This window comes from Corvus hawaiiensis, chromosome 20 (assembly GCF_020740725.1).
Source record: "Corvus hawaiiensis isolate bCorHaw1 chromosome 20, bCorHaw1.pri.cur, whole genome shotgun sequence".
Classification (NCBI taxonomy): domain Eukaryota; kingdom Metazoa; phylum Chordata; class Aves; order Passeriformes; family Corvidae; genus Corvus; species Corvus hawaiiensis.
This window is the reverse complement of record NC_063232.1, coordinates 3,586,889-3,612,941: the sequence shown is the minus strand read 5'-3', so window position 1 is coordinate 3,612,941 and position 26,053 is coordinate 3,586,889. Positions and strand designations below refer to the sequence as shown.

Here is a 26,053-nt window from a genome sequence, read left to right as displayed (position 1 = left end):
TGATGCCTGAGCAGATTTAAGATAATTCTGTGCTTTAAAACTGAAGGACATGTATTCCAGCTACAATATCCAAGCTTACAGACAGATGTATGAAAATCTGCTGGGCATCCCCTCCAAAAGATGAAAAATTCTTTGCATGCTACAAGCAAAAAAAAAAAATGTTAAAAGGTCAACACTAAAATTAAAGACAACTTGAGTAATGGTCATTTAAATATGTGCCAGAGTACTGTGCTTCCCATTTCTGCAGGACACAGGCATCACCCTCAAAGCTCAGGGCCTCTCCCACACTTTCTCTAATCTTTTTTTCACTCTTTTTTCACTCAGTTTTATGCTGCAGAATACTCAGAAACTTGTAGTCAAAGCACATGGACATATGCTATTGGAATGAATAGAAACAATGAATGTATCTTCTCCAAGTTGAGGACAACTAACTACTGAATTTTCCATGACAATTCCACATGTGCAGATGCCTTTTCTTCTTCTGTGACAGACAGAACCATAAAATCCCAAATACACCATAAATTCCCAAGAACTTTAATCTCACACAGTTGCATTCCCTTTACTCACAAAGTTATTGATGGAAAAATCACTATTTCTGTCCTTGCTAGAAATACAGTACGAAAGTTACATTACTATCAATACTGAACAACATTCTCTCCATTAATTATTAATACAATAATTAATAAATCAAGAAATGTGAGTATTTGAAAAATAGATGCTAAGAAAAGCCCAAACATCTGAATTCAACCCTTTTCACACCCTGAAATTTCCATTAATGTACAATATAATCTTATTTATGAACATCCAAAGCAGTAACTCACAATGCTGTACAGTGCCTGACATATTCTCCATGACACATGGCAAACTTTAATTTAGCCAATTACAGACGTGACACAAGTTAAGGAGCATTACAGCTGTCAATTCAAGATGTCACATTGACTCTATCCTAGGAATACTTTTCCATCTCCATAAAGGGAGCCAAAAAATTAAAATAGGTTTTTATACTTCATATTTTAATAGGAAAAGATTCCCTATTCACAGGTTACCAGCTACTTAAGGTACTTCAAGTAATAGTTTTTGAAACACTAAATATTAAGTATTAAAGAGTCATTCAAAGCAATTTTTGTTGCCATTCCAAAGGTGAAAATTGGTTGCATCCTTACATGTGTAATTTACATCCAAACTCTTGCCAAATCTCAGGATCACATTGTTATGCTTCATCTTTAAATAACACTTTCTCTCTCTCTCTCTCCTGCTACAAATACAAATAGAATTTGTGCTCTACCAAAATGGGGTTGATCAAATTCAGCTGACAAGATACTCTTCTCCTGGAAATTCTATTTTAATCCCTCCTGTAATTTATGATCTTACAGAAAAGTTGCTAATACATGATCTCAGGACCCAGGGCATATACAACTTTGCTGCATTTTATGGGGGAACATAATGGGAAAAACTAAGATCACATTAACATCTTTGGAAGCTTCTGATCAATTACCCACTTGCCTCACCAAAAAAATAAAAATAGAAGGATGCTGAGCACATCCACTTCCAATGAGTCCATATTTCCAGCATCCACTCACCAGTTACCACATAACACCCTGGGATACAGAGAATCCCTGAGGGAGGAAAATCCTCATGGATTTTCATAGAGGAACAGCTCTTACACCCTGCCATGGAGCTTATCCAGCTCTCTTCTGCCAAGGAGGGTCACAATAACACCAAAATCAGCCAAAAGAGGTAGGAGGAAGTCCTCCCTTCAGAAATGGAAATTAAGGATGTAGACATTTCCTTGACTAAAAATACCACAGAGCGATGACTTAAAACTGAGAAGGGTACAAACATAAGGGTTTTCTGGTTTTAAAAGTATGTCACAGAAACAAAGATAGCTTATTTCCTAAAGACATTTTCCAAGGAACACCAGATTCCTGGTTGTCCCAATATGGCAAATAGCACACAGTTAATGCACACCACAAAAAAAATTTCATGAGCCAAAGAACCCAAATCTCCAGAACTGAATGTCCAAAGCAAACCCTACAAAGCCCAAACACTGCACATGTAAGGACTCTCATTCCCAAGGGAAGACAGCTTTTTTCTGAGATGACTCCAGCACTTCCCAAATCCCAAACATCTCCCTCAGCCTTTTGAAGGGCCCTACCCCTGCTACAGGGGTAATTCAACTGGTTTTGAAACATCAACTGGAGCATTCAAACTTCACCCTGAAAACTGTAATGTGAAACAGAAACCAGCCCAGGCATCCTCCAGTGCACCCGTGTGCAGCAGGCAAGAGACTCAAAAGATGCTACACAAACGACAGTGATAAGAACTGCAAAAAACCTTCCTCAGCAACTCATCCTCACTCATGAGAGTTCAACAATTCACTGAGGTTTGCTCCAATTCACCTTTTTTCTCACATTTCATCTAGGACTTAGGAATAACCATACCTCAAACTTCATATGCATCACACACTATGCATAAAATACTCTCTCAAAACAATTTTTCTTCTCCTTTTTTGGACTGAAAGTGTACACAGTTCAAGAACAGCTCCCGCACATGAATTTATTCCTCCACTGTTAATCCATCTGCAGGTAAAACTGGTTTTTGACATCACCTAACATCCAAGAAATTATGTGGTCACAGTTTTAAGTTTCCAGCATCTTCTTGTAGATCATTGATTATCAAAAGTGGATCTGTAGTGACAGCTTTTAAAAACAGCTTTGGTTTGGAAAAGGAAATATAACTTGACTAATCCATACTGACTAAACCCACAAACTATGATGGATTGTAAGAGAAAACACTTATAAAGAAAGGGTCAGGAAAACCAAGTATCAGCCTCATAATTCCCCTCAGCTGACTGAGTTCAGATAAAATCAAGTCTAGATTTTAACTAGAAAATACAAAAAGCCTAAAATAACATTTTTTTAACTGTATCTAAGAGCAATGCCTTGGTCCATACCGATGCTCCACAGGAAATGCACCAGGGCCTTCTGGAAACAAAGTTTATTGTTATTACATTATGATTACATTTAAGGTACTCTATTTCACAGGAAATGCAACAATATATAAAGATGTAACTCCAACTGGGAGTCTTAAAACAGCCTCCAAGTCACAGAAAAATGCAGAGAATGGAAGAGATCTTGGACTATGAATGGTACAAATAATCTTTTGGATCTGGAGTAAAAAAAAAAAAACAAACAAACAACCCAGAACTTCAAGGTTCTATATATGTTTAAGCCTGATCTTTGAGACCATAGTGAAACACCAGCACCTATACAAATAATGGCTATAATGGAACAGGTAAGTGACATTTATTATGACAGGTTCTGGCAATAATATTCCAAGAAAGCTAAACCATGAAGTTACAATGATTATATGGGAGAATTCCCACTTTTCAAACACCCCTCCTCTGCAAATCCAACATTTCAGATAGAATTAGAACAAGAGTTGAAAAATATGAACCTGGTGAGACAAAACTCTATAGGGTAAATACAATTTTTTGATTTAAAGTAATTCATCTTTTTTTCCCCAAAATAGTATTAACACGGGGAAGAGTGCAGCTGATCTGAAATCATATACCTGCCTCGTTTGCTGAACAGCACTTGAACTTGTCATGAACTTCTCTGTTAACTCTCTAACACTGACAAACAGGACAGGAATCAGTCGGTTTTGCACCTGATTTATATTCACATTTGTTAGACGTGTTCCCTGAAACGTGAACGCATTTTAATCCCTTCAGGAGAGCATTTGCTTTTCCAGGCAGCCCCGGGCTCTGCCCAGGAAGACCAGCAGAGGTTTCACGTGGAGTGTGTGCTCTGTGTCCCACAGCCAGGGAATGCTCTGGGCTGTTTGCAGCTCGGACGGCACAAGAGCCCTCTGACATCGTGAGGACATAAAGGAGAATTACCCAAACGCCCTTTCCCTGCAGCACAAGGCACAAGCAAGTGCATGACACCAGAGGAGTACTAAAAGAAACACCCTGTTAGTTTAAGCATGTTTTACGCTTAACATCATCCCTTTTCATTTATAGGTGTCCTTTTCCTCAACATCTCTGTGGCTGTATTTTCATTTTCAGTTTTACCCAAGAGCAGTCACTCAACATGCACAGAATTTTTAAGTCTCGGCCAACAATTTGTCCAGGTAATTTGTCTGCATAAAAAAAAATCATTTTTTACTGCTGTAAGTTATGAACAATAGGATCTTTCAGAGATGGCTGATGCATCTTTTTACATCTTCGTGCACCTTAAGAGAATATCTGTTAATTTTGCAATAACTTTTGCAATCATAAGCAGGTGAAGTTGCTGACTTCAAAACCACATAGACCAACACCTTCCTTGAGCCTGAAGAAAAAAAGAAGATCTATCAAATCAGTCTGGGAGGGGCAACATTACAAGTGGTTTAGATGTGGAGCTGGGCAAGGACATGGGAGTCTCTCTTAGGATACTGGGAAGAAACACAGCTCCAAGGTAAGACTGAGCCCTCTGTCTCACACAACTCAGAGCTGAGCCCCAGCAGGCCCAGGCTGTGATTTAACAGATGGTGGGAGAGCACTGAAGGAGCAAGGAAGGGAAAGGGAACCTCACAGAAGTCCATTACTAGTTGGATAATCACTGAAGGAGAGAGACACCGAAATGGAAGATACATTCAGCACTGTCCTGGCTAATTTAGAAGTATCACAAAGTAAATATTTACAGACAGCAGTCCTGCATAGGTCAGAATTTTTACCTGGACCAGTTACAGTAGGGAGGGAAGGTACCACGTTCAGTTAATAGCCCAACATTGAAACACTGATTCAGATTTGACTAAAGAACATAAATGACTTGAAGAGTTCAAGCCTGGCATCCAGGAAACGTTGCTTGCATTATGAAACCACTGTCTGGTTACAAGTCTGTTCTTAAGGTTGCTCTGTGTCACACTGCACCTGCACAAGGAAAAGACCCCTTCCAGCTTCAACAATTCTTAAAATCTTACATGTAAATCACTACACCAGAACTCTAAATAGTATTTTCAATTGGGCAAGAAAATCTTCATTAAAATCGTTTTGTAGGCAAAAGGCCATATAGAGGAATAAAACATTTCACCAAAACCTTGGCTGAGAGCTTTGAAAGAGTATAAATTTCTTATTTATAAGAAATATTGTTCTCTACTACAGAAGATTTTTTTCAGTTGCTTTCATGCATTTAACACCAGCTGAAGCAGAGGCAGCTTCCCTTCCCTGCAAGCATCTTTCATTCATGCTACAACTGAGAAATGAAATAACTCAGAAGACGCAGTCAGAGGAGCACAAGAACTGTGGAAAGGGACTTGAGGGGGGAATCGGAAAGGCACTTTAGGGTCTGTCCCTATTTCTACCACAGTTTTTAAGAGAGTTTTGTAGATTCTTTTAGATCACAATGGAAAACATGTCTGCCCCAAAAGAGCAACTAAAATGAGTGGCTATAGGAGACAAAGTGTATTCAACACAAAACAGCAGCAGTACAATGGAGCAAAATGAATATATTCAGATTCTGTGCATGTAATTTCAACCTGGAGAGTTACTTTTAATTGATGGGTGCAATGATTAACAAGCTAGAGAGAAGCAACTTGTGGAAGCAAGCACTTGTAACATCCTCTCCACACGTTCAAAAACACACATTATAACTCTTAGAAAGAAGATTCCAAAATGCTGCTCTTTCCCACATTTCAGCAACAAGTTTAGGTATTTTAGTGACCAACATCGAACAGTGTATTTCAAACAGACAAATTATCCTGCACATAAATGACAAAAGAACTCTTTTTCCTCAGCAGCCCATACCATATCACAAAGAAAAGCGACGTAAAGAAAAAATTAACCACGCTTTCGCAAAAAAGGGTCACTGCAGTTGGCTTCTTTCCCCTGAACTTTTGAATCCCTGGGCTAAGCACGAAGGTCTTTCATCCCCCAGCACAAGACACCACATTACAGCTAACTAGAAATCCACTTCAAATATTACAGACTTCCTTTCCAAATGTCAAGGTTGTTTAGTTAATCAGGAATAACAACATTTTGCGGAATAAAATTCCAGTGCAAAACTACAACAGAGCTGCACGGTCCTCGTGTGCAGTGACATAACTGTGTCCACTTCTTCAGGCACTTACACTGTGCCATCCCACTTACCACCAGAGTTTTTGTTATAATTGCCCTATTTCCCATCTCTCAAATCATAGTGCCTAGGATAAAAATCCCTATCTGAGCTCAAAGAGTTCATAACTATAGTGCCATACCAAGAATTAATAAAAGAATACTGCCACAAAAATCAAGTCTTCAAGACTACACATTCCCACTGTAATAAGTTGTCTTAGTTTCCACCAGTATTTACAGTCATGAAAAGGTAACAGACTTGTTAAGACCATATCTGCAGAACACGAAGAAGCAGGTTTTGGACAACAGATTGTTCACAATATCTACTTGCTTACTTGAGCCTGTCTAACACTGACAATTCATGCATCCACCTCGAATCTTGCCTAACTGCAGCCGACTTTGTAAACACACGTTTTCTAAGTACAGAAAAATCAGCAAGCGCGAAGTTCTTTACCATCAAGTCAGAATAATTCTAGCAAAAGCCACTTCCATTGTGCCCTGCAGCAGCCCGGAGATGACAGAAGCCGGGGATGTTTACAGGTCCCATATGAATAATTCAGCGTCAGCATCAGCAACAACTCCCCGGCACTGACAGCGGCCGCGATGCTCCCCCGACACGGAGCTGTGGCCGCAGCACATCCTCAGGAACTACCGCGCTCCTGGCCGAGCCTCCAAGAGGACCATTTTGAAGAACTGACCCTTTTTTAATTTTTTTTTTTTTTTTTTTAAACTTGCACTTCTCCTGCCCACAGCGCAAGGATGAACACCCAGCACAGAGATGCTCTGGGATTTCTGCAGAAACTTCCCAGCGAGGGCCACCTCTCCGTGCCCCACCATCCCCCCGCGCATCCACAGCGTCAATGGGGGGAAAGCCCCGCGGGCACCGGGCACCCCCCGCCCCTGATCCGCCCACCCCCCGCGCCCCCGGCGGCTGCCCCACGGGCCCCCCCCGGCTCCAGCGCCCTCCCCCCGGAGACCACAGGGCTCCGTCCCCGTGAGGAGGGAGGAGGACGGGATGGCCGGGCCCCCGCCTCTTCCCCCTCCTCCCCCTCCTCCTCCTCCTCCTCACAGCGGAGGCGCTCAACCCGCTGCCCCCGCGCCGCCCCACCGGGCTCCTCGCGCTTACCGAGGCGCGGCGCGGGGGCGGCCCGGGCGGCGGGTACCGGCGGGTCCCGGCGGGGCTGAGCGGGCGCGGCGTCTCACCTCACCCTCAGCGCCGCCGCCGCCGCCATCTTGCCTCCCCTCCCCCGGCCCCGCGCGCTCCGCCCCCTCCCGCCAGGTCCTGCCAGATACCGAACAAGCCGCGGCGCCGCGGCTCGGTACCTTTCACCGGCCACGGTGGCTCTCCCCTTCCTCGCGCTGTGCCATGTCTGGTGATGCACAGGCAGCAATATCCCGAGAGAAGCCACCGGAGAGCCTGGCGGTGAGAGGGCGGGGTGCTATGCCCCTTCCAGGACCGCTGGCCGGTGCGGTGGGGAGGGGCTCCTTCCCCCTCCCGCTGAGGGCCGGGGGGGGGGCGCGGCCGCCATGAGGCGAGCGGGGCCCGACCCGTGAGGGGCTCCTGGGGCTGCCGTGGGCTGGCCGCGGGCTGGGAGCGCGGGGGAGCCACAGCGCCTCGGTGGCCCTCGCCGGACTGCTGTAAATTGATAATAACCCATAGTGGGTCCGGGCTGCGGCCGTGCCGGTGAACGCGGCCTCGAGAGCCCCTCACGGGAGTATCGCCCGGAGCCCGTCAGGTCCCGCAGGGCGCTTCCCGCCCCGTCCGCCGTGCTTCCCGCGCTGTCCCTGAGGTCGGGCCCGTGGCCTGGCGACGAATGACTTCCGAAATTGTGAGAGAGGTTTAAATTTCGTTAAGTGTCTGTTCATTCCTCCCACGGAATGAGGAGTGTGTAACTTGCTCCCTGCATTCTCAGGAGTTTCAAATCTGCAGGGCGTTGTGCGTGCAAATGTGTAATTCAGGATCTGCTAAAATCACAGATTAATCTCTAATCAGGTTTACTATGGGAAAGATATACCATTAGGCAAGATTAAATTACCTCATTGTCACAATTTCCATTAAATGGAGAAGTCGTGCCTACATTTGCAGAATGGGTGCCCACACAATTACTGGTTCCGACTGAAAAAGCTGGGGCTCACCCTGTGGTAAACAGGATCATTCAGAAAACACATGTTGTGCTAAGGGTTGTGTTATTACAGTAGTTAAAAGTGCCACGCTAAGGTGACACAGCACATCTCCTGTGTTTGCAGTCTCTAATCCCAACACAAGCCCATGACTCTCACTTGGAATCACTTGCAAGTTAAAGGTGTCCAAAGAAGAGCCAGGGAAGACCAGTCAGGCGTTCACCTGGTGAGGTCTGAGCTGCCCCTCTGAACTCTCCTAAACTGTTTTCACCATTTATTTACACTGTAACCCACCTAACTCCCACACTCCACCATTGCTCTGTACACTTGTCTTCCATATTGCCTGTTTGTGTGGAAAAGCGGAGTATCCAAGCCATCGTGCATCTGATTGACTGTCTTATGTTTATTGTAACACTTCCCGTCTCCTTCTCCTCTGCAGTTTTCTCCAGTGGCTGACTTCACTTCTAAACCATATCCAAAAGTTTCTCCCCTTGCAGCCACACTCGGGATAGCCCACAGAACGTGTCTGAAGATAAGCTCCTCCTGCCCTGCTTTTGAGCTTCCCCTTAACCCACAACAGCTCCTCCACAGCAGCGCAGCACGGATAAAAGGTACCACACGCTGAAAAGCTCAACTTTTGTCACTATTAATCACTATTGAGGTACCAGCAGGGTCAGGGCGATACGGCTTTCGCCGCCGGCCGCCCCAGGAGAACAGCCCGTGTTCAATGCACACCCTCGGGCCCCCCTCTCGGGAGGGACCCTGCCAGGGCGGCCCTCTGGGGCAGCAGTACCGGGACACGTTTCCCGGGAACCCCAGAGCGGCACAGCCCGATCTCCCCGGGAGCGGCACAGTCCGGGCCCCGTTTCCGCGGCAGCGGCCGAGCGGCCCCGCCCCGAGGCGGGGACGGGAGGGGAGGGCCGTGGGGGGGGGGGGGGAACCCTTTCGTACTCCGGAACCTTCCTTCCGCGGCTCGCGTTTCCTGCCGGCGCGGCGGTGGCGCGGGGCGGTCGCCATGGCAGCGGGCCCGTGGTGCTGGGGGACGCCGGTGGCGCTCGCGCTGCCGCCGCTGCTGCTGCTGCTGCTGCTCGGGGGCGCGCGCCGCCTGCGCCGGGGGCGCGCGCGCGCCGGGACCCGCGTGGGCGCGCGGGGCGGGCGCGCGCTGGTGGTGACGGCGCACCCCGATGACGAGGCGATGTTCTTCGCCCCCGCCCTGCTCGGCCTGCGCAGCGCCGGGGCCGCCCCCGCCGTGCTCTGCTGCTCCGCAGGTGAGCGGGGACCACCCACACACCCACACACCGCCGGGGCACGGGGAGGCCGCCGCGATGGCTCCCCGCGCGTGTGGCCTCGCGCTGTGGCGCGGGGTGGAAGGTCCCCGGCTGTGGGGAAACTGAGGCACGGTGCGGCCGTCGCCCGCCCTTCCCCGTCCCTCGCCTCCCCTCTCCTTTACAAGAGCATGTCGTGACGGAACAGAAATGAATGTGTTCAAATTGAAAGTTGCAACGCTGAGGCGCTTTCAGACTGTGTGGCAGTTTTCAGTGGGCTGTAAAAGGTGCTGTTTAGCACAGCCTTTTGGCATCTCCTTGTAAAAATGTCGTCTTGCAGAAGACTTGTTTGGATGATCCAGGTTTAATGTCGCGATACATTCACTGTAACACATCTAAAAATAGCGGCTGCATTACAATCCGATCATGGAACAATAGCCCGGAAGGGAATGCGAGGCGGTGCTGTCCATCAGTTGATCTGGTGGCAGCATTGATGTGTCTTCATTTGCTGCAGACGAATGTTTGTTCTCCAGAATGTCCGGGGAGGTGCCTCAGCCTGTGGGGTCTGTGTCAGTGCTGCTTTAGCTCTCCCTCAAATCACTTTTTCCTGAGTCACTGGTGTAATTTAAGCTTGTTTGTTTATTTTTTTCGTGCCTGACAGGAACATGGAAATCAGAGTATCCCTTTGTAACGGCCTCTTACATATTTTAGGACTGTTATCTGCCTCTTCTGTCTTCTCTTCTCCAGACTAAACAACCTGGTTACTAGCGATCTTCCCTCACAGATCATGTTTTCTAAACCTCTAATCATTCTCAGCACTCTCCTTTGGACTCTTCCTTTGGTTCATGTCATTTTTTGAAGGGCAGTGATCACAAACTGGAAGCAGCACTCCTGCTGAGGCCTTGCTCGGGCTGAATAGAGTGGAAAGATTCTTACAGGCTCCACTGTTTGCCCAGAACAAGAACTTCTCACAGCACATGGCACTTTCGTGTTGTTCTCATGATCTGCTAAAGCTACAGATTGTTCTACAGAACCATCTGACACCTGATCAGTTATTCCATTGTTCAGGTTTTTTGTGCATAAGAAACAACCTCATTTGAATTGATCTTTCAGACCATATAGCTGTACCAGAATTCTTACACTGAGAGTTGCTTGCCTTTGGGAAAGAGCCCTTCGTGCCTTTGGCAGCTCCAGCCAGTTCACTGCCAGTTCACTGTCATTTCCAAAGCTTTCTGTCCTGTCAGACCGTCTAGGTGAGGAGACAGGGATTAAACTATTGCCGAAGTCCCACGGTGTGGTGGTTCACTGATGGCTCTGCACACTTCCCATTCAAGATTTAGTGCAGAGCTTTCATTGTCTCTGCTGAGGGAGAGAGGTCTGTGCATCCCCTTTGGCTTTTTCACAGCTAGGGGGAGATTACTGAAGTGCAGCTCTGACATTTCAGTTTTGGGGACTAATACACTGCTGCTGGTAGATAATTGTCCAAAGAAGTGTTGTGTTTCTGTTTATTTTGTTGAATTTTCTTTTCTCTTTACTCCTGATTCAGTGACATGACACATTCAGTGTGTTTGATGTTTCCTTCTAGGTACTCTCTCACTTGTAAGGAAATGAGCAGCCCATGTAGGGGAGAGCACCTTTATGAGCTAAGAGATTTTTATTTTAAAAGCCTCTTACTAGTCTTTTGGGTGATTCAGATGGTTCATCCTCTCATTGTTTGAGTGATTGATGATGACAAGTGAGTTGATCAAAGACACTGCAAATTGTTAACACTGAGACAAAATCATTACTTAAAAACCATTCTACTTGCAGTTTTCAGTTATCAATCAATTTGACTTAGAAATGAGTTAGAATTACAGCACTGGGAAAAAGAAATCAGTCTTTGACACACTGAATAATCTTAGATTGAATTAATAACTCAGTCTAAATGTGCTCTGCTCTCTGTAGTAGCTGACTCTATTGTGAATGCTCATGGATGAGGTCCAGCAGCATCAGCTATTCAGCTGGTTTTGCTCTCAGTAGCTGCCCATTTTTTCTTGTAAGCATTTACATATTCCTGATGTCCTGACACATTTCTGCAGCTGTGGAACTGTTCCTTTGACTTCAGCAGAAGGCTGGTATTTTGAGAGCAGTGGTACTGTTTGGATAAAGCATCACCTGCAGTCAGCTGTGACACTGCATTGCAGCAAAAGCTGTTACCTTACAACACTGTGTAAAAATCAGTCTGAAATGAGCCCTCTTGTACTCATTCAGTCATTCCAGACAAGGTGCACACTTCAGTTAATTCTGCTGGAGCTGGAACATGCAATCCAAGGTTCATCCCACAGTCAGTCGCTGTCAATCTCCCAGAGTCATTCACTCACAGGCTGTGGGAAGAGGCTTTTTTTTTTCTAGTTACTCTTTCCCTCTTCGAAAATTTTACAAAGCTTGCTAGTGATGGCTCAGATTGCAACACTGCTCCAGAGAAATTCTAGACTTAGATGACTCACACCCACAACAATAAAAAGTTCTAGTGTAATTCAAGACAGCTGACTACGGACTTGAATCACACATTAATACTCAACTGTATTTTTTTCATTTTATTGCTTCAAAGTTAAAATTGAGTTGCAAGTATTGCCCTGCATAGAGCAACATTCTGGAAGGGGCATCACAGCTCTGGCAGGGACTTTGCATGGCTGATGCCAAGAAAAAATAAGGGAATGTCAGGGCAAGATGAGAAGAAAATAATTCAGTGAAGAGGGAGGCAATGTTTTAAGATAATGAATCCATTTCCCTGTTAGTTGTTGATCTCTGTTAGAACTTTTCCCAACTGCCTTTATCTTGATTACCTTTTCTGTCTTTTGGTTCTGTAAGTTTTTGCAATCTTGCCATATCAGTTTTGCTTGAATTTCCTCTCTGAATGGAACGAGGAAGAGGATACTGGACTGTTTGGACCCCTTGATCTGAACCCAAACTAAGTTAGATGGTGTTGCTGTGTTTGCTATTTTCAGGAAATTATTACAATCAAGGAGAGATTCGTAAGAAAGAGCTGGAACAGAGTTGTTGTGTCCTGGGGATTCCTGCTTCTGATGTCACAGTCATTGATCACAGGTAACTGGTTTTCAGTTCCAACACAATTCCATTGCAGTTTTAGATGGGGGTGAAGTTCACTTTAACTTTCAGGAGAGCTGACTGTGTTGTTCTAAAAAGCCTTGAGGAATATCAAGAAAAATAATATTAGATATTTTTGTTAATTCTTCTCATAAATCGAATTAATGCAAAAGACAATTGTTTTGCATTATGGGGATCCCAATTCCTAGGTGAAGCTCTGTTCATACAGCATTTAGAATAATAATAACCACACTTACTGGGATCTGGTGCTGTGTGTCTGGGCAGCATGATCACATTTTATTGTATAACAACTTGTTGCAGTGTTAGACAGACAGCTACAAATTCTCTGAATTGCCTGGGGCCAGTTTGTCTGTAGGTGGTCTTTGCACTTTGCAGGGTTAGTGTGGAATTCTATTATATTTATAATCTGCTTTAGTACTGGCTAAAGACAAAAGTGAATTGCAGTACTAAAGGCAGTCCACAATAACATGACAGTAAGATTCTTGAAAACTGAGCCATGCAGGATTTGTTTTTCTAAGGTGTGGTGTTGTTTTCTTTAGCTGTGTGTAGCTGCAGAGGTAGGTGACAGAGCTGACACTTCTCTGTGCAGGAACTCTCTTCTGGGAGGGTGATTGAACACTTTGAATCAGTGAAACTTGGAACTAGTGTTGTAAAGGCCTCTCAAATTGCCCAATCACTGTCTGTGTATAAGATCTGAATGAGACACTGATTGCTAGGAAACATGATACAAGTGGTTGTTTCACTTGTAAACAGCTATCACACAGCCCATAAAGAATATTTCTGTTTATGAAGAAATAATAGCAACATATTGATTTAAAGCCACTCCAGCTAGAAGAGTTAGAGTTGAAAAAAAAATCTGGCTCCAGGCAGGCCCTTTTCCCATGAACATATTTTCCCTTGAGCTAAGGCAACAGAAACCACAGTCCAGAATATGAATCTTTTTGAGTTCTTTGCTTTTTTTAGCTTTAGGTTTCTCTCCAAGTTTTCAGCTTGCTGAGGAAAACAGCATAGGAGTTGTTTTTCCTCTGGAATGAAAAGAGATGTTTCCGTTCACTTCTCATGAACTGGCTTTGGATAACTGCAAGTTTTGTAGTACAAGCATATGACAATGCCCAGAACATTCTGGGGAGGAATAAGGAAAAAGCTGCTAAGCTTTGCGAAGCATAAAGTCTGCTCAATGAACCATCTTTTGAAGTTAACAGAGCCCAGAAGCCACTTGGCCTTTTATCCTCTAAAGCAGTGTGAGGTTGGTTAGTGAGTGATGCAAGTTTTGATACTGCTCAGTCACCCCACACACACAGAGCCCAGAGAGCTGCTTTTTGCAAGTAAATCTTTAGTTTGCTGTGGTAGGAAGGTGAGGGCCATTTCAGAGAAACCTCTTGGATGATGCCTCTTTCTTACCTTATTACTATTGCACACATTTCTGTACTGATCTGTGATGTCCTCCTGTGAAGGCAGTGCCTGAAAATGACAGATCCATCCCATTGCCCAGAGGTGGGCTGGAATGTACATCACTGTTCCAAGAAACAGGTTTAGATTTGAGGTCTTTATCACTGAGTGAGATTGCTATGAGATAACCATCAAATCCTTCAACTTTGTTGTGCATTTGGGGAGTAAATGAAGTTCTTGATGAATTTTGCTCTGAGCTTGTTTACACAGCGAAGTTGTGTGTTTACAGTGCATTATTTACTGTGCCATAACTCACCATGTGGGATGCTCTTTATGAGAGACATCTGTGGATCAGGTGTTAGCAAACTGGTAGAGGATCAGGATTAATTTCTAGACCACACTGAATTTTTAGTGTAGCTAATTTTTAGATATGGTTTCCCAGTGGTTTCAACAAATCAATAGGACTCAAAGTTCTTGGATTCCCTAAGGTCAGTAGTTTTCCTGTGTCTCTTAAGACTTATGTAACTTACAGATTATACAAAAATATTTGCTGGTATGGCATTATGTGGAACTTGCTAAAGTGAAACATTATTTACCACTAGATTTCAATGTACATTCATGCCTACAGAATACAGCTCAGGAGTCTGTTCCTCCTTAGCATTTTGTCTTCTGTAGGCACTGTTTAAGATCAGAGCCCTTTGGCTCTTTAGTTCCTTGCTGAACTCTTCAGAAGATAATTTGCCATCAATGTAAAGAAGGAGCACATTGCTCTGGGAGAGCTGCTGGCCTGCTGCCCATCTACCATTGCTTACACAAACACTACATGCTTTACATTAGCCAAGCTGCAGCTTTGTGTTTTGGTAAGGAAAGCCCAAAGGATTGCAAGATCTGGATCTGCTCCAGCCATTGTAGTGTGGAGCTGAGTCATGCTGCTTCCTCTTTCTTTGTGTGATCTACAAGTGAGTGAGTAGTATTTTCAAGATGTAAAAGGGGAAATAGATTTGCAAATCCAGGTGATTGACTTGCTCTGTCATCTCACTGGGCAGGCAGGTATAAAATCAACATGACATTTGGAATTGTGTGTGAACTTGTGAAGAGAAAGCTTCAGTCAGCCTATGATGAAATCTGAGCTAAACACCAAAGGCTTATTAAGCAGTGCCTTGCCTTAAACAATGACTCTCTCAAGTATATCCAGGATTCCCAGCAGGACCAGTTCAGTCTCTATCACACAACTGCTTTGCCCTGATCCTTCAGGAGCTATGTTTGATGTTGCCATTTTGTTTATTATCTCAGTTAAAGACAACTCAAATGTGCACAAATATGGCCCCAAACTGTACCCACACTTCAGCCCTAGAGATCTGATGTGCCCACAAATCTCTGCAGAAAAGTTCTTTGCTGTATGGGACATGTCCAGGAGTGGGAAGGGCAGGAATGTCTGGGCATGCAGACGTGTTCCGGAGTAGTTTAGATTTGAGCTCTGGACTCTTCCAACTTGTGACTAGTACAGATCAGGCACCAGATTTGCAGAGGTGTCCCCTGAGCTGCCATGTCATTACCATAGCTCCCACACTACACCAACCAGCTGGGTTTTAGGGGAGAAAAGTTTCACAATCCATGTTTGTTACCATTCCCACACAAGGCTTAACACTCGGAGCAGCCTAGCTCAGAACTTGGGCTTGTGTTGTTCAAAGTTAGTTTCTGGCCTGTCACAATTATTCCTGCTGCTGGGTAAAGGAGGAGTAGCAAGAGAGCGAGTTCTGAAACTCCTGTAAGATAGAAGTCACGTCATTAATTATATAAATGTTAATGTAAACTCTGTACTTTTGGTATATTTTTATCATTTATGTGCTTCAACAGTAGATTTTCTTGTAAGTTAAGCTCCCATTTACAGTGGGCACATCTGCCAATGCTCTGGCTATCTATTATTCTGAAACATTGCACATAAACAGGAGATGATTTCTGAGCTGCTTTCACTTTCTGAGGAGAAGCAGATAAAAGAAAGCCCAAATTATTCTTTTTTTCTAATGTGTGTTTTGGGTTCATGGAAAGATAAATATCAGATGTTTTACTGCAGATTCTGAAGCTTTTGTGCACAGTTGTTCTGGACAGAAAGTAAAACTGACTATTTGCATCTTTAATATGACAGAAAATATTTGGCCCAAGTTTGCACTGCAAAGAAAATAATAGCTGAGATCTGTGTAAACTGGAAAATTTTCCATTCACAGTCCGACGCTTACGGCAAACAATGTTACATCTCTTTCCAAGTTTCCATGGAAATTGCACTCCCTTTGCTTTTTTGTTATTAGTATTTCACTGTAGTCCAAAAGGGCTCTGATCACACACTGCACAGGAGAGAGGACATCTGCCCATGCACAATCACAGGCTATTTTTATGAGGCTGCAGAGAGGCTCAAAACTTTTTTTTTTTTTACACTTTTATGTAATAATTCTGTGCTGTTTGACTCCTTTTTTCCTCCTATAAGATAAATAGGCTTTATTGCACTTCCTCATATTTAACTTCTAACAAACTTCCTTCCATGACCTCTCCATGGCAGAGAAATGAGTCTGTAAGGTCATGGGAAATATATATCCTTAAGTAAATAGTGTGTGTGTCTGGTTGTGATGATCACAAAGATACAAAAACACTCAGGCCCTTCAGAGAATGAAATATATCACTGGAAGTCTGAGCCTTTTTATTAGAATTCAGAAACACAGTCATTAAGTACATCCCATTGATCCAGTTTGGATTTGCTGTCCTTGGGTTTATTGATGGGAATGTGGGTGCTGAGTGCACAGAGCTGTGGGATTCTTAAAAAACATATTTATCTTACTTATTATGTGTTTCTATTACAAAGGTGATATTATTCCCTAATATTTCTTCTTTCCTGTTCTCATATTTCATATTTTGGGATCAGTATTTAATAGTTTTAATTCTGCTGAAGTAATTGTGGTAATGAGTTACATTTTGTCTTCCTAAGTTCCCTGTGGTATCACAGTTTGACATTTTATTTTATTGCTAATTCTAAAAAGCTGATCTATGTGCTGATTAAAATTGCTGCCATGCTTTGTTCTGGAAGAGCTGCATATTTCAGGAGTGAGTGATGGGATTTTCTTAATCTTCCTTATCCCAGCAATGCTGTAAAGGCCTTTATTTTTTTGCAGAATTTTCTTTAATTAAGAACAACATTTGTGGGACCAGAAATCTTACATGTAAATTGATCACATGCTCAGTGTGTATTGCAGGGAAATCAAACCTACATCCCTTGAATCAGCCAAACACTCAAAATCATCCTGAACACTAACAAGCTGCACCATGACAAGAAGGCACTTTGTCAGTCAGGTGGGGATCTTGATATTTATCAATCTGTAGCCAAATTTCATTTCTGTTTAGTATAATTCTGGAAATGTAAATTGTTTTCCTTCTGAGAAGACAATAAAATATTTGGCCACCTATTTTTATTTACATTTCTAAATAGATAATTTTTTCAAAATGCTTTCCCACATGGCAGCTCCTGCTGACATTTTAGGACCTCAAACATTTTATAAAAAGGATTATATCAAAGTCTGCCTTCAGGCATCTGCTTTTATAAGTGTTGCTCTATGCAATAATTTAAGAGGAAATTCTTCTGGGGATTGAGCTGTCTCACAGCCCTCCAGGAAAGCTGCTTTCTGAAACAAAGCCTTGTATTGCACTAAGTTAGGTTTAGCTATTTTGTCCTAAGTTAGATATTTTTGTCAGTAAGGAAATCTGCCCTTTTGCTTCCCTGGGGCTGCCATGAGCCAGGTCCTTCCTCAGCTTTCCAGCAAAATGAACTTCCTTGCTGTCCACCAAGGGGAAGGGTCTGTGGTGAAAGGGAAAAAGATCTTTCAGTGCCAGAGGGCCACGTCCCCTGGATTCCCTCTGCAGGGCAATGAGCAATGGTACCTTTGAAAACACTCAAGGATTCTCCCTCAGATGTCAACAGAGACCTCTCACAGCACACCTGTGAAGTCACAGCAGGCACTGATTGAGGGAAAGAGCCTGGCCATAGAAGCCAAGGGCTCAGAATAAATGCAGGGGGAAATGAAGGAGTACAGCTAGAGGAAAAAATGGTTTATGGAAATCAAATCAAAATACTCTGCATTGAGATTTATACTTTTAATGCTCAAGATGATTTTAGCAGGATAAAAACTATGAAATACTGATCTCAAAACATGAAAGATGAGAATAGGGATTCCAGCCATCCCCTGAAGCTGATGAAAGTTTGATTTGACTTAAAAACCATCAACATTGCTAAGCTTATGGTAAGAAAAGAAATAAAGCTGTGCATAGTGGCTGCATTTCAGGAGTCTGGGGCTGAAGACAGGGGCATGCAGGAGAACAGGAAAATCCATTACAAGTATTTTTTTTCTTTTGTTCTTTCTTAGTTCATTCAGAACTGCCTTTTACTATTCTTTCATGAATGATTTTTGAAAGTCCTCCATCTACATTAAAGACAGGCGTCGTCTTCAGAGCAAAGAAAGCTCCAAGGAGCCATCCTGGATTTGCAGATGGTTCTTGTCCCAGCTTGCTGTCTCCTGGGGACAGAGATTTCCTGGCTGGGAGCCATTCTGTCACTAGTACACTTGTGTCCAAGCAGAAGGAAGTGTCTTTGGGTTTGCTGGTTTCCTGTTAAAACATTTTGAGTGGACTTTCTTCATGGTTTCAGGAAGCTATAGAAAGATACAGTTTTTAGATTAAAGCTATTTTCAGTAGTTATACCCAGGAGTACCCTTTTAAACACAGCAAACTACAACAACCTCTTTATTTTGGTGGTTACACATGGAACAATTCAGTGTATTTTGCCATCACTGACCCTGAGGAACTAATGGAGAATGACAGGCGTTTTCCCTTTGCTCCTGAGGGTTCCCTGCTTTGATAGCCCAGCAACATCTCTGTTAGTCCCTCATTTGAACCTGCAGCTGTTAATTATAGGCAGACCCAAGTCTTCCTTCAGAGAAATGCTTCGCTCTTACCCTTAAAGAGTAACAATTATATCAAATAATCACAGCAAGTTAATCAAAAAGGAGGAACAAACAGAAAAAAATCTAGCAGGAATTCTGCTTAAGCTTTTGAATCTCTGCATTCCTCCAAGCTTACTCAGGGAGAATATATTCCTATTTCTGCTGGGAATGCTCTTAACAGCCTTCTCACAATAATGGATCGGGCGTTAACGCCTTGATCATAACTGTGTGGTTTCTTTGTGGATTCTCATAATCTTATTTTAATTGTAGCTACAGTAGAAAATGTGAGTGCCTCAGTTAAAGTAAAGCTGTGAGATCTGAGGCTGTGACATGCTTTGGAAGCATCACCCTTTGCATCTGCAGTGGACTTGCATTTTTTGCAGGTAATTACTCTACTGGAAAGCAGAGGAGGGGATTTGCATTCTCTGTTTGGCAAACTCCTCTTTGGGATCCAATCTAAAGAATTTCAGTTACATCAGTTCCAGTGGGGGTTGGCCATTGACTTCAGCACACCCAGGAATCATCACTGAAACAGTCAACAGGAGAAGACAAAGTCTTGTTTAAAAAAAAAAAAAGTTGGTATGGGGAAAGTTGGAAAGGGAACTGTACAATGGGTGTTGTGTAAAATGTGTTTTCTCTTAATGACCTTCCAGTTCAGATTGGCTCTGTTTACATACAAATCAAAAGCTGGTTTGTCTCCCTGCCAGCAAAGCTCAGTCTGGGATCTGAGTATCCAGCTGTGTCTTTTGCCTCTGACATCCTCCCAGTAATAAAAGTTGTGTGGCTGGGATTTGGCTGGAATTGCAGATGATGTGTGAGCCAGAACTGAGTTCAGCCTTCTCTTCCTCTTCAAGACAATAGAAGTTAAAGCTTGTTTGTGTCAATAAAAAAAGCATACACAGCTCCTAACCCCTCAGGGACCAGATATGATGAATAAGATGTTCTTTTTCCATCATCACGTTTCTAAGCCTGACCAATGTTAGTGGTAAGTCTATGGGAACTCAAACTTTTGTCTTCCTCATTTCCAAGGTGGAGCAGAAGCTTTTGTGGAGTTTTACCTGTGAAGGTGCAGCATCCAGAGAACAGATATAGTTACAACAACCTTTGCAGTGTTCCCTCATCCAGGTTTTTTGTTCTTCACTTCAAACTCCCTGGAGGGTACAGTGTATTAAGTGCTGTCTTTGCTCTGTAAGCCTTAACAGCTTGCTTCCCTGCAGACTGACAAAGTGACACAGACAGGAACGTCTTCTCAGGTGAAGTGGCATTGCTGACATGCCTTGTAGTTGTCACTTTCCTGTTTCCTTCTTTTCTCAAACGCTGTTGTAGGAAACTCTGGAGTCATTCCAGGTCCTGGGTACTGTCTGGATGTAGGCAAAGCTCTCTCAGTTCATACAGGAGCAACAAGTGATTAAATTATTCAGTGCAGGGTCTTTCTTACAGCAAGTTCTGGCTGCAGTCAGCAATTCCACTTGCAGGTTGCACATCGGTTGCCTCATTCTAAAAAACCCATTTGTAAAGCTCTATAGCAGTTGTTAATCTCCACTCTTCTGTTAATAAAACCCTCTTTGACACATGACTGAAAACTTCTCCAATTGACAGTGTCAGTGTGAGCCAGCAAAGGTGCTCTCAGCAGTCTGGACTCTGAGGCTCCCCAAGTGCTCCTACCTGATTGCAGTGGGTTCTGCTCTGCAGCAGAAGCATGATCCAGGGCTGCCTTTGGAAGCATCCTACAGCCAAAGAATTCCCATTTGTATTTTCTTGGCTGAGTTTGTTGTGACATGCCCTGTTATTTTTGCATTCTGGGTCCATTCTGAAGCTCCCCCAGGCATCCCTTCAAATGAAACATTTTATCACTGAGGAAGTGAAGCCATTACAAGTGAACACTTTCGCCAGACACTTGGAGCAAACACAATCAGCTCTCATCTTCCAGAAATGGACTTGCAAGTTGACATTGGAAAATTCGGGAAGAACAATGATCCTTTCTTGAGTGGTTTGATGCAGTTTTTAAAAAAGCCAAGCTGTGCTGTTGTTTTTTTGCCACATCATGAATGAAGGTTTTATATTTGCATAGGAGAAATGTTACCAAGCAAAGCAGTTGGAGCCCAGAGCTTCAAAATCCTTTGGAAGGAAGAGAAATTTTAAGTTCTCTGCTGAACTCTGCTAAGGTCTCTGACTTTCTCTGTGTCTTACTTTCATTCTGCAATAACCCTCCCTTTTTGCAGAGCTGTGGGGATGGACCAGTTGCTGTTTTCGTGCTATTCTCATGGTTTGAGATGCTGTATGAGTGTTGAGGATCGTTACTAGAGTTTTCCTTGGTAGTAAAAGGGTTAATTTTGAGATCTGATTTAGATTTGGCACAGGAGGAGGGGAGACAGAGGATTTTGTTCTGCAGGAAACTAGGTCAGCAGGTTTTTATTATTGTGCTCGACAGCCCAATGTGGTTTGCATTTAGGAATGAACTCGGCTGACATCGTGGATGGTCGGTTTCCCCTTCCCAGGACGCAGCCTCAGACAGCGCTCCATACATTTTGGCTTTCCCAAATGGAATGCAAGGGAATACTCAGCTGAAGAAGCTCAGGCCATCGTGAGTTTGTCAGTTATCTTTCTAGAGCTGTCAGCCAGGAGGGCTCAGGAACACAGAATGAGGTCCAAGATGTTTTGGAGAGGAAGAACAATAGGGCTGGAATATTTTCAGTCACTGAAGTGCATCGGAATTTCAGCGGTCTCCATTGCTTTTACACATGGACTGATGATTGTTCTTACAGCCTGTGGCATTGTTTGGTTTTTGTTTGGATCTGGTCAGATTCTGATCTTGGTCCTGCCAATGTAAATTTGGAATAACTCCCTTTCTTTCTGTGAAGATCCTGCTGTGGGTGGCTGAGATCACTGTGTGGTCCTGCAGATAACCTTTAGGTGGGGAGTTTTCCATTACAACTTTTAGATCATCCTGACTGATGAAAGATTTGAATAATCCAGGATCCTTGTCACATCTTCCAGCTTCCTTGGCTGTATTTCCTGTTGTGTATTCTCTTCCCAGGCAACTGAGAATGCCTGCCTGTTCTACCTCTGCCTGTTGAAGATAAAATTGTGGCAGATATCATCTATATTGGACAATTCAGGCTGCTTTCCTTTACAGATTATTTTGATTTTACTGAATGATGAAAATCCAAGTAGTTATAACTTTAACAAATATCCTACATTGTTTTGATTGTAAGGATCAGATGAGGGTGGTGGAGCTTAAAAAGATTTAAGGTGGATCTTAAAAAGACATTACCAAAAAGATTGGTAATGCCTAGGAAAATTTCTGAGTAATGGGATTTAAGGCTGAGCATCTATTTCTAGTTTTATGCTCTTGTTGTTTTACAGACTTTAATGTGAGTTAATGGTTTTTCAGCATAATAAAACCATCTAATTCTCTCCCGTTCTACTCTTTATTCAGTTCTGGCATCAAGAAACCCAGACATTTTTGCAAACCAAGTTTGGCTTTTAAGGCTGAACAAGGAAAATACAGGCAGTACTGAGAAGAGCAGACAGCAGTAGGTTGCCAGCAGTTCCTGGAAATAATGGAGTTTCACAACCATTGCCTGCAGATTGGACATTTAAGGAGGAAAAAAATCCTTGTGGCTTGCATGGATACAATAATGAGAATGCAAAGTCTGTTGAGAAAGTTTATTATGGTAAAAATTCAAATGCCATTCTTGGGTTTAAACCAAAGAGCAGCATATCAAATGCCTCAGAATGATGACAGCATAGAAATAACACAGGTCAGAAAATTGCATGTGGTCTCTCCTGGATTGCATTTAATGCTGTGGTCAGCTATACATTTTAATTGTCCAGTTCTGAATCTCTATAAAACAGTTTCAGCTGCAAGAAATGTGCTCACAGAGTGATCTTTTGAAATGTGAACATGTTAAAGAGGGATGAAGAAAGGAGGTGTTTCTGCAATATCCTTGCGCTCTTCCCCTGCTGTGACTGAGAGCCAAGAAAACGCCAGCGTGTGTCAGAATGAGAGGCAGTGACAGGACTTGAGGCAGGCAGACACGTCCACACAATAAACAGCAGAGCTGAGGCAGCACTCTCAAAATTGCCTCCTGCATAATGAAACAGAGGAATTGTGGCAGAATCTCCACAGCTTCATTCAGAGTTGGCAAATTATTTCATTCAAATTCGCAGCAGCTCGGGAAATGTCATTGTGCTGCTGGAAGACTTGGGTTGTGTTTCCTATTCCTAAATTGAACTAAGTTCAGTTGAGCTCTCAGCTCAAGAAATGAGAGATGAAAAGACTCTCTCTCTCCTGCAGTGGCTCTCCAGAATGTATATTATATCTCTTGAGGCTGTCAGCCATGCGGAGCTTTCAGGATGTGACTCATAGGATAAATAAGTTTGGTCATTCTTGCTGTGAATAGAAAAAGGTAAAATCTTGTATTTTTGTAAGAGCTTTTTCTTCCCTACATGAATTCAGAAAACATCCCAAGTCGTTAACATGCTGGAGCTGTCACTGAAAATCCAGTAGCTTCAGGGTTGAACAGAACTGTTAATAGAGCTCAGTGGTGCCATGTGTGTGAAACGTGTGCTGCTGAATATTTGTGCTCTTTCAAATGGATGAACTCGAGTTCCCAGACTGCAAACGAGGGTGGTAATGCAGAGGAGCAGCTCGTGTGTGTCAGCAAAGGAGCAGATGCTGGCAGGAGACCGGGGGATAAACAGATGCCGAGTAAGGCTGGTGCACGGAATGAGCCATTTGTGCCCGTTTGGGAGCTCTGCTGCAGAGAGGATGCAGCCTGCAGATTTAAGTAGGTTATGACGTTCTCCCCTATGGCTGGGACTGGAGGCCTGGCCAGTTAACTGCAGAGTGTCACTTTGTGGTACAAACATCAAAAAATCATCTTTCAGAGAGCAGTGGCTTCATATGAGTGCATTCCTTTTTTGTTTTCCAGTGTAACCCTATCTTTACCAATTAAAGTAACTATGCAATGGTTAGAATATGATCTCTGAGCTATGAGCACAGATCCTGTTTATCCCTTTTGTGGGATAAAATATATTTAGCCTTTGCTGGATTTGTAGTTATTATTCCTTCTTCGTGTTTTACGTGGTAATTAACCCTCTCCTTTGATAGTTGTTTACAGCTGGGAACAGGCTGACAAGAATGGTGCTCTTTGTTCTGCAGAAAGCAGGGAGCTGTGCCAGGTATCCTGTATCTGTTTCCCAAACTCAGCTAACCTTCTCCTGGGGCAATCCCAGTACCAGGAGACAGGGAACAGCAGTATTCTTAACATGGCTGCTCACTGCCAGTCTTTTGCAGAGAATGGGAATCAGCTGATTAATTTTATTGACAACTTATTGCAGGCAAAAGGTGCCAGGCTGGAAGCAGTGGTGACTGGCACAGGCCCCTCTCAGTAACTCTCACACCAGTGCGTGTTTGTGCTCTTCATCATTCCTGCAAGCTGATTGCTTGTATCTGTAAGAAGATTACTGCCCAGTGTAATACAACTTCTGGCCTCTTTCCTTGGATGCCAATAAGAAGATTAATTAGAACAGGGCTAAAAATGTATTCGTATTTAAGGGAGATATATTTTTACTGTGCTGCCTCATCTCTTATTCCACCCCAATCCATTACATGTTGTGCTCAGAGTCCTCATGCAGCTTCTGCTGTTTAGTGCCCTCTGTACCTACAGGGAGGTAAGGAAAGACTTTTTGTCTCCATCCTCGTCCATCCTCATTCCAGGAGAATGTGTTGAGTTCTGGCAAGAGCAATCTGGAGCCAACACAGGATGTTTGATACAGGACATGCTCAACACCCCCTCTTACAGTGGCTCACTCTGGGGCCACCACACAGCTCACAGGTGCTGTCTGCTTCCATGGCAGCTCTAAGACTGAAGTAATTTCCAGCCAGGCTTGGCAGTTGGACTTTCCCAGTGATCTGTATAAACCAGAAGTGTCTTGGGAGGTTTCCCAGTTGCACCATCCTGCTTTTGGTGTTTACAGCTACAGTAACTAACTTCTGACATTTATACCCAGCTGGTGCTCTGATTGCTGAGCTTGGTGCCTGTTTGCACATGGGGCCTTCTGATAAGGCAGGCATTTGACCTTTCTATTCTTAACCCATTAACATTTAGAAGAGTTGCTCTCCTCACCTCTGAGGCTGTGTTCCTCCCCCCAATACCCCTGTTCCTGCCAGATAAGATTACTCCTGGGTTATATATTGATCTAAAAGCAGAGTGCCAAATGCAGCCCACACCAGTTCAAGGGCAAACACTGAACCCGTACGAGTGAGTCCCTGTGCTCAACTCAGGCGTGGGAAGTAGATGACCAGAGGCTCTTTTTGCCCTCTCAGCAGAACCTGGGGACAAGCACAGGGGTCTCAGTTCTTTACTGTACCATTAAATGACCAGCAGTAGGACCAGCCCAGTTTGCTGATGCTGCACCTTTGTGCCCTTTCCTCTTCTCCCTCTGCCTGTGAACAGATGAATGGCTTGAAGCGATCCTTACACAGAATTATCACAAACTCATTTGCTTGAGGCAGTGTATTCAGGAATCTGAACGTGCAAATGAGAGCCAAGATTCCTTTGTTTTAAGCCAAGCCCAGCTCAAGGAATGGTGCACTGTGTCACTTGGACCAAATCTCTTCACCCATACGTATGTATTTCCCAGTTTTTGAGTGTCAGGCAGGAGTAAGGAGCTGTTACTGCCCCTTCAGGTGTTGTTTGAGAGTCTCTTTTTCTAGTTCAATATCTTGGTGTAAAATACTTGGGAAACTGCTACCAGAATGATGAAAGAAGTGGAAAACAGGCCTGGTAGTGGATGTGAAAAATGCTTGAGCTATTTGCTTTATCCATGAGATGACTTGATGGTCACACAGGGGGACCAACACGGGGAAGAGATTTGGTGGGTGGGGTTTGTTGAAGTGTTACACACATTTTGTATGAGAATGATGAACACAGTGGTCCTGCTGGCTGTGAAAGTCTGTGACACTGATAATAACTACAGTCAGTCACAAGAATTAATTAGCTGATCAGACAAGCCTGATTTTTCCCTGTAAAACCAAAAGCCACTGGAGCAGCATGGATCAAAATTTATTGCAATTATTAATATTT

At 43.6% G+C, this 26,053-nt stretch overlaps 2 protein-coding genes across 5 annotated transcripts in view; one reads left to right on the top strand and one right to left on the bottom strand.

Annotated features, from left to right (window-relative positions):
• The window catches only part of NCOR1 (nuclear receptor corepressor 1), a 55,939-nt gene extending 48,624 nt beyond the window's left edge, over nucleotides 1–7,315 (bottom strand). Inside the window, exon 1 of one of the 2 annotated variants that reach the window (XM_048324803.1) lies at nucleotides 7,298–7,315. The gene's annotated coding sequence lies outside the window, so the exon portion shown is untranslated. Of the gene's footprint in view, nucleotides 1–7,220 lie in introns of both variants that reach the window. The other variant, XM_048324802.1, reaches the window with a different exon arrangement.
• A 389-nt stretch (nucleotides 7,316–7,704) lies between these two features.
• PIGL (phosphatidylinositol glycan anchor biosynthesis class L) overlaps nucleotides 7,705–26,053 on the top strand; it is a 54,450-nt gene continuing 36,101 nt past the window's right edge. For 2 of the 3 annotated variants that reach the window (XM_048324638.1, XM_048324634.1), the window contains exons 1-2: nucleotides 9,212–9,483; nucleotides 12,468–12,567. In XM_048324638.1, coding sequence (XP_048180595.1) covers nucleotides 9,231–9,483; nucleotides 12,468–12,567 — 353 coding nt within the window. In that variant the 5' untranslated portion in view covers nucleotides 9,212–9,230. Of the gene's footprint in view, nucleotides 7,924–8,654; nucleotides 8,827–9,211; nucleotides 9,484–12,467; nucleotides 12,568–26,053 lie in introns of those variants that run through there. The other variant, XM_048324637.1, reaches the window with a different exon arrangement.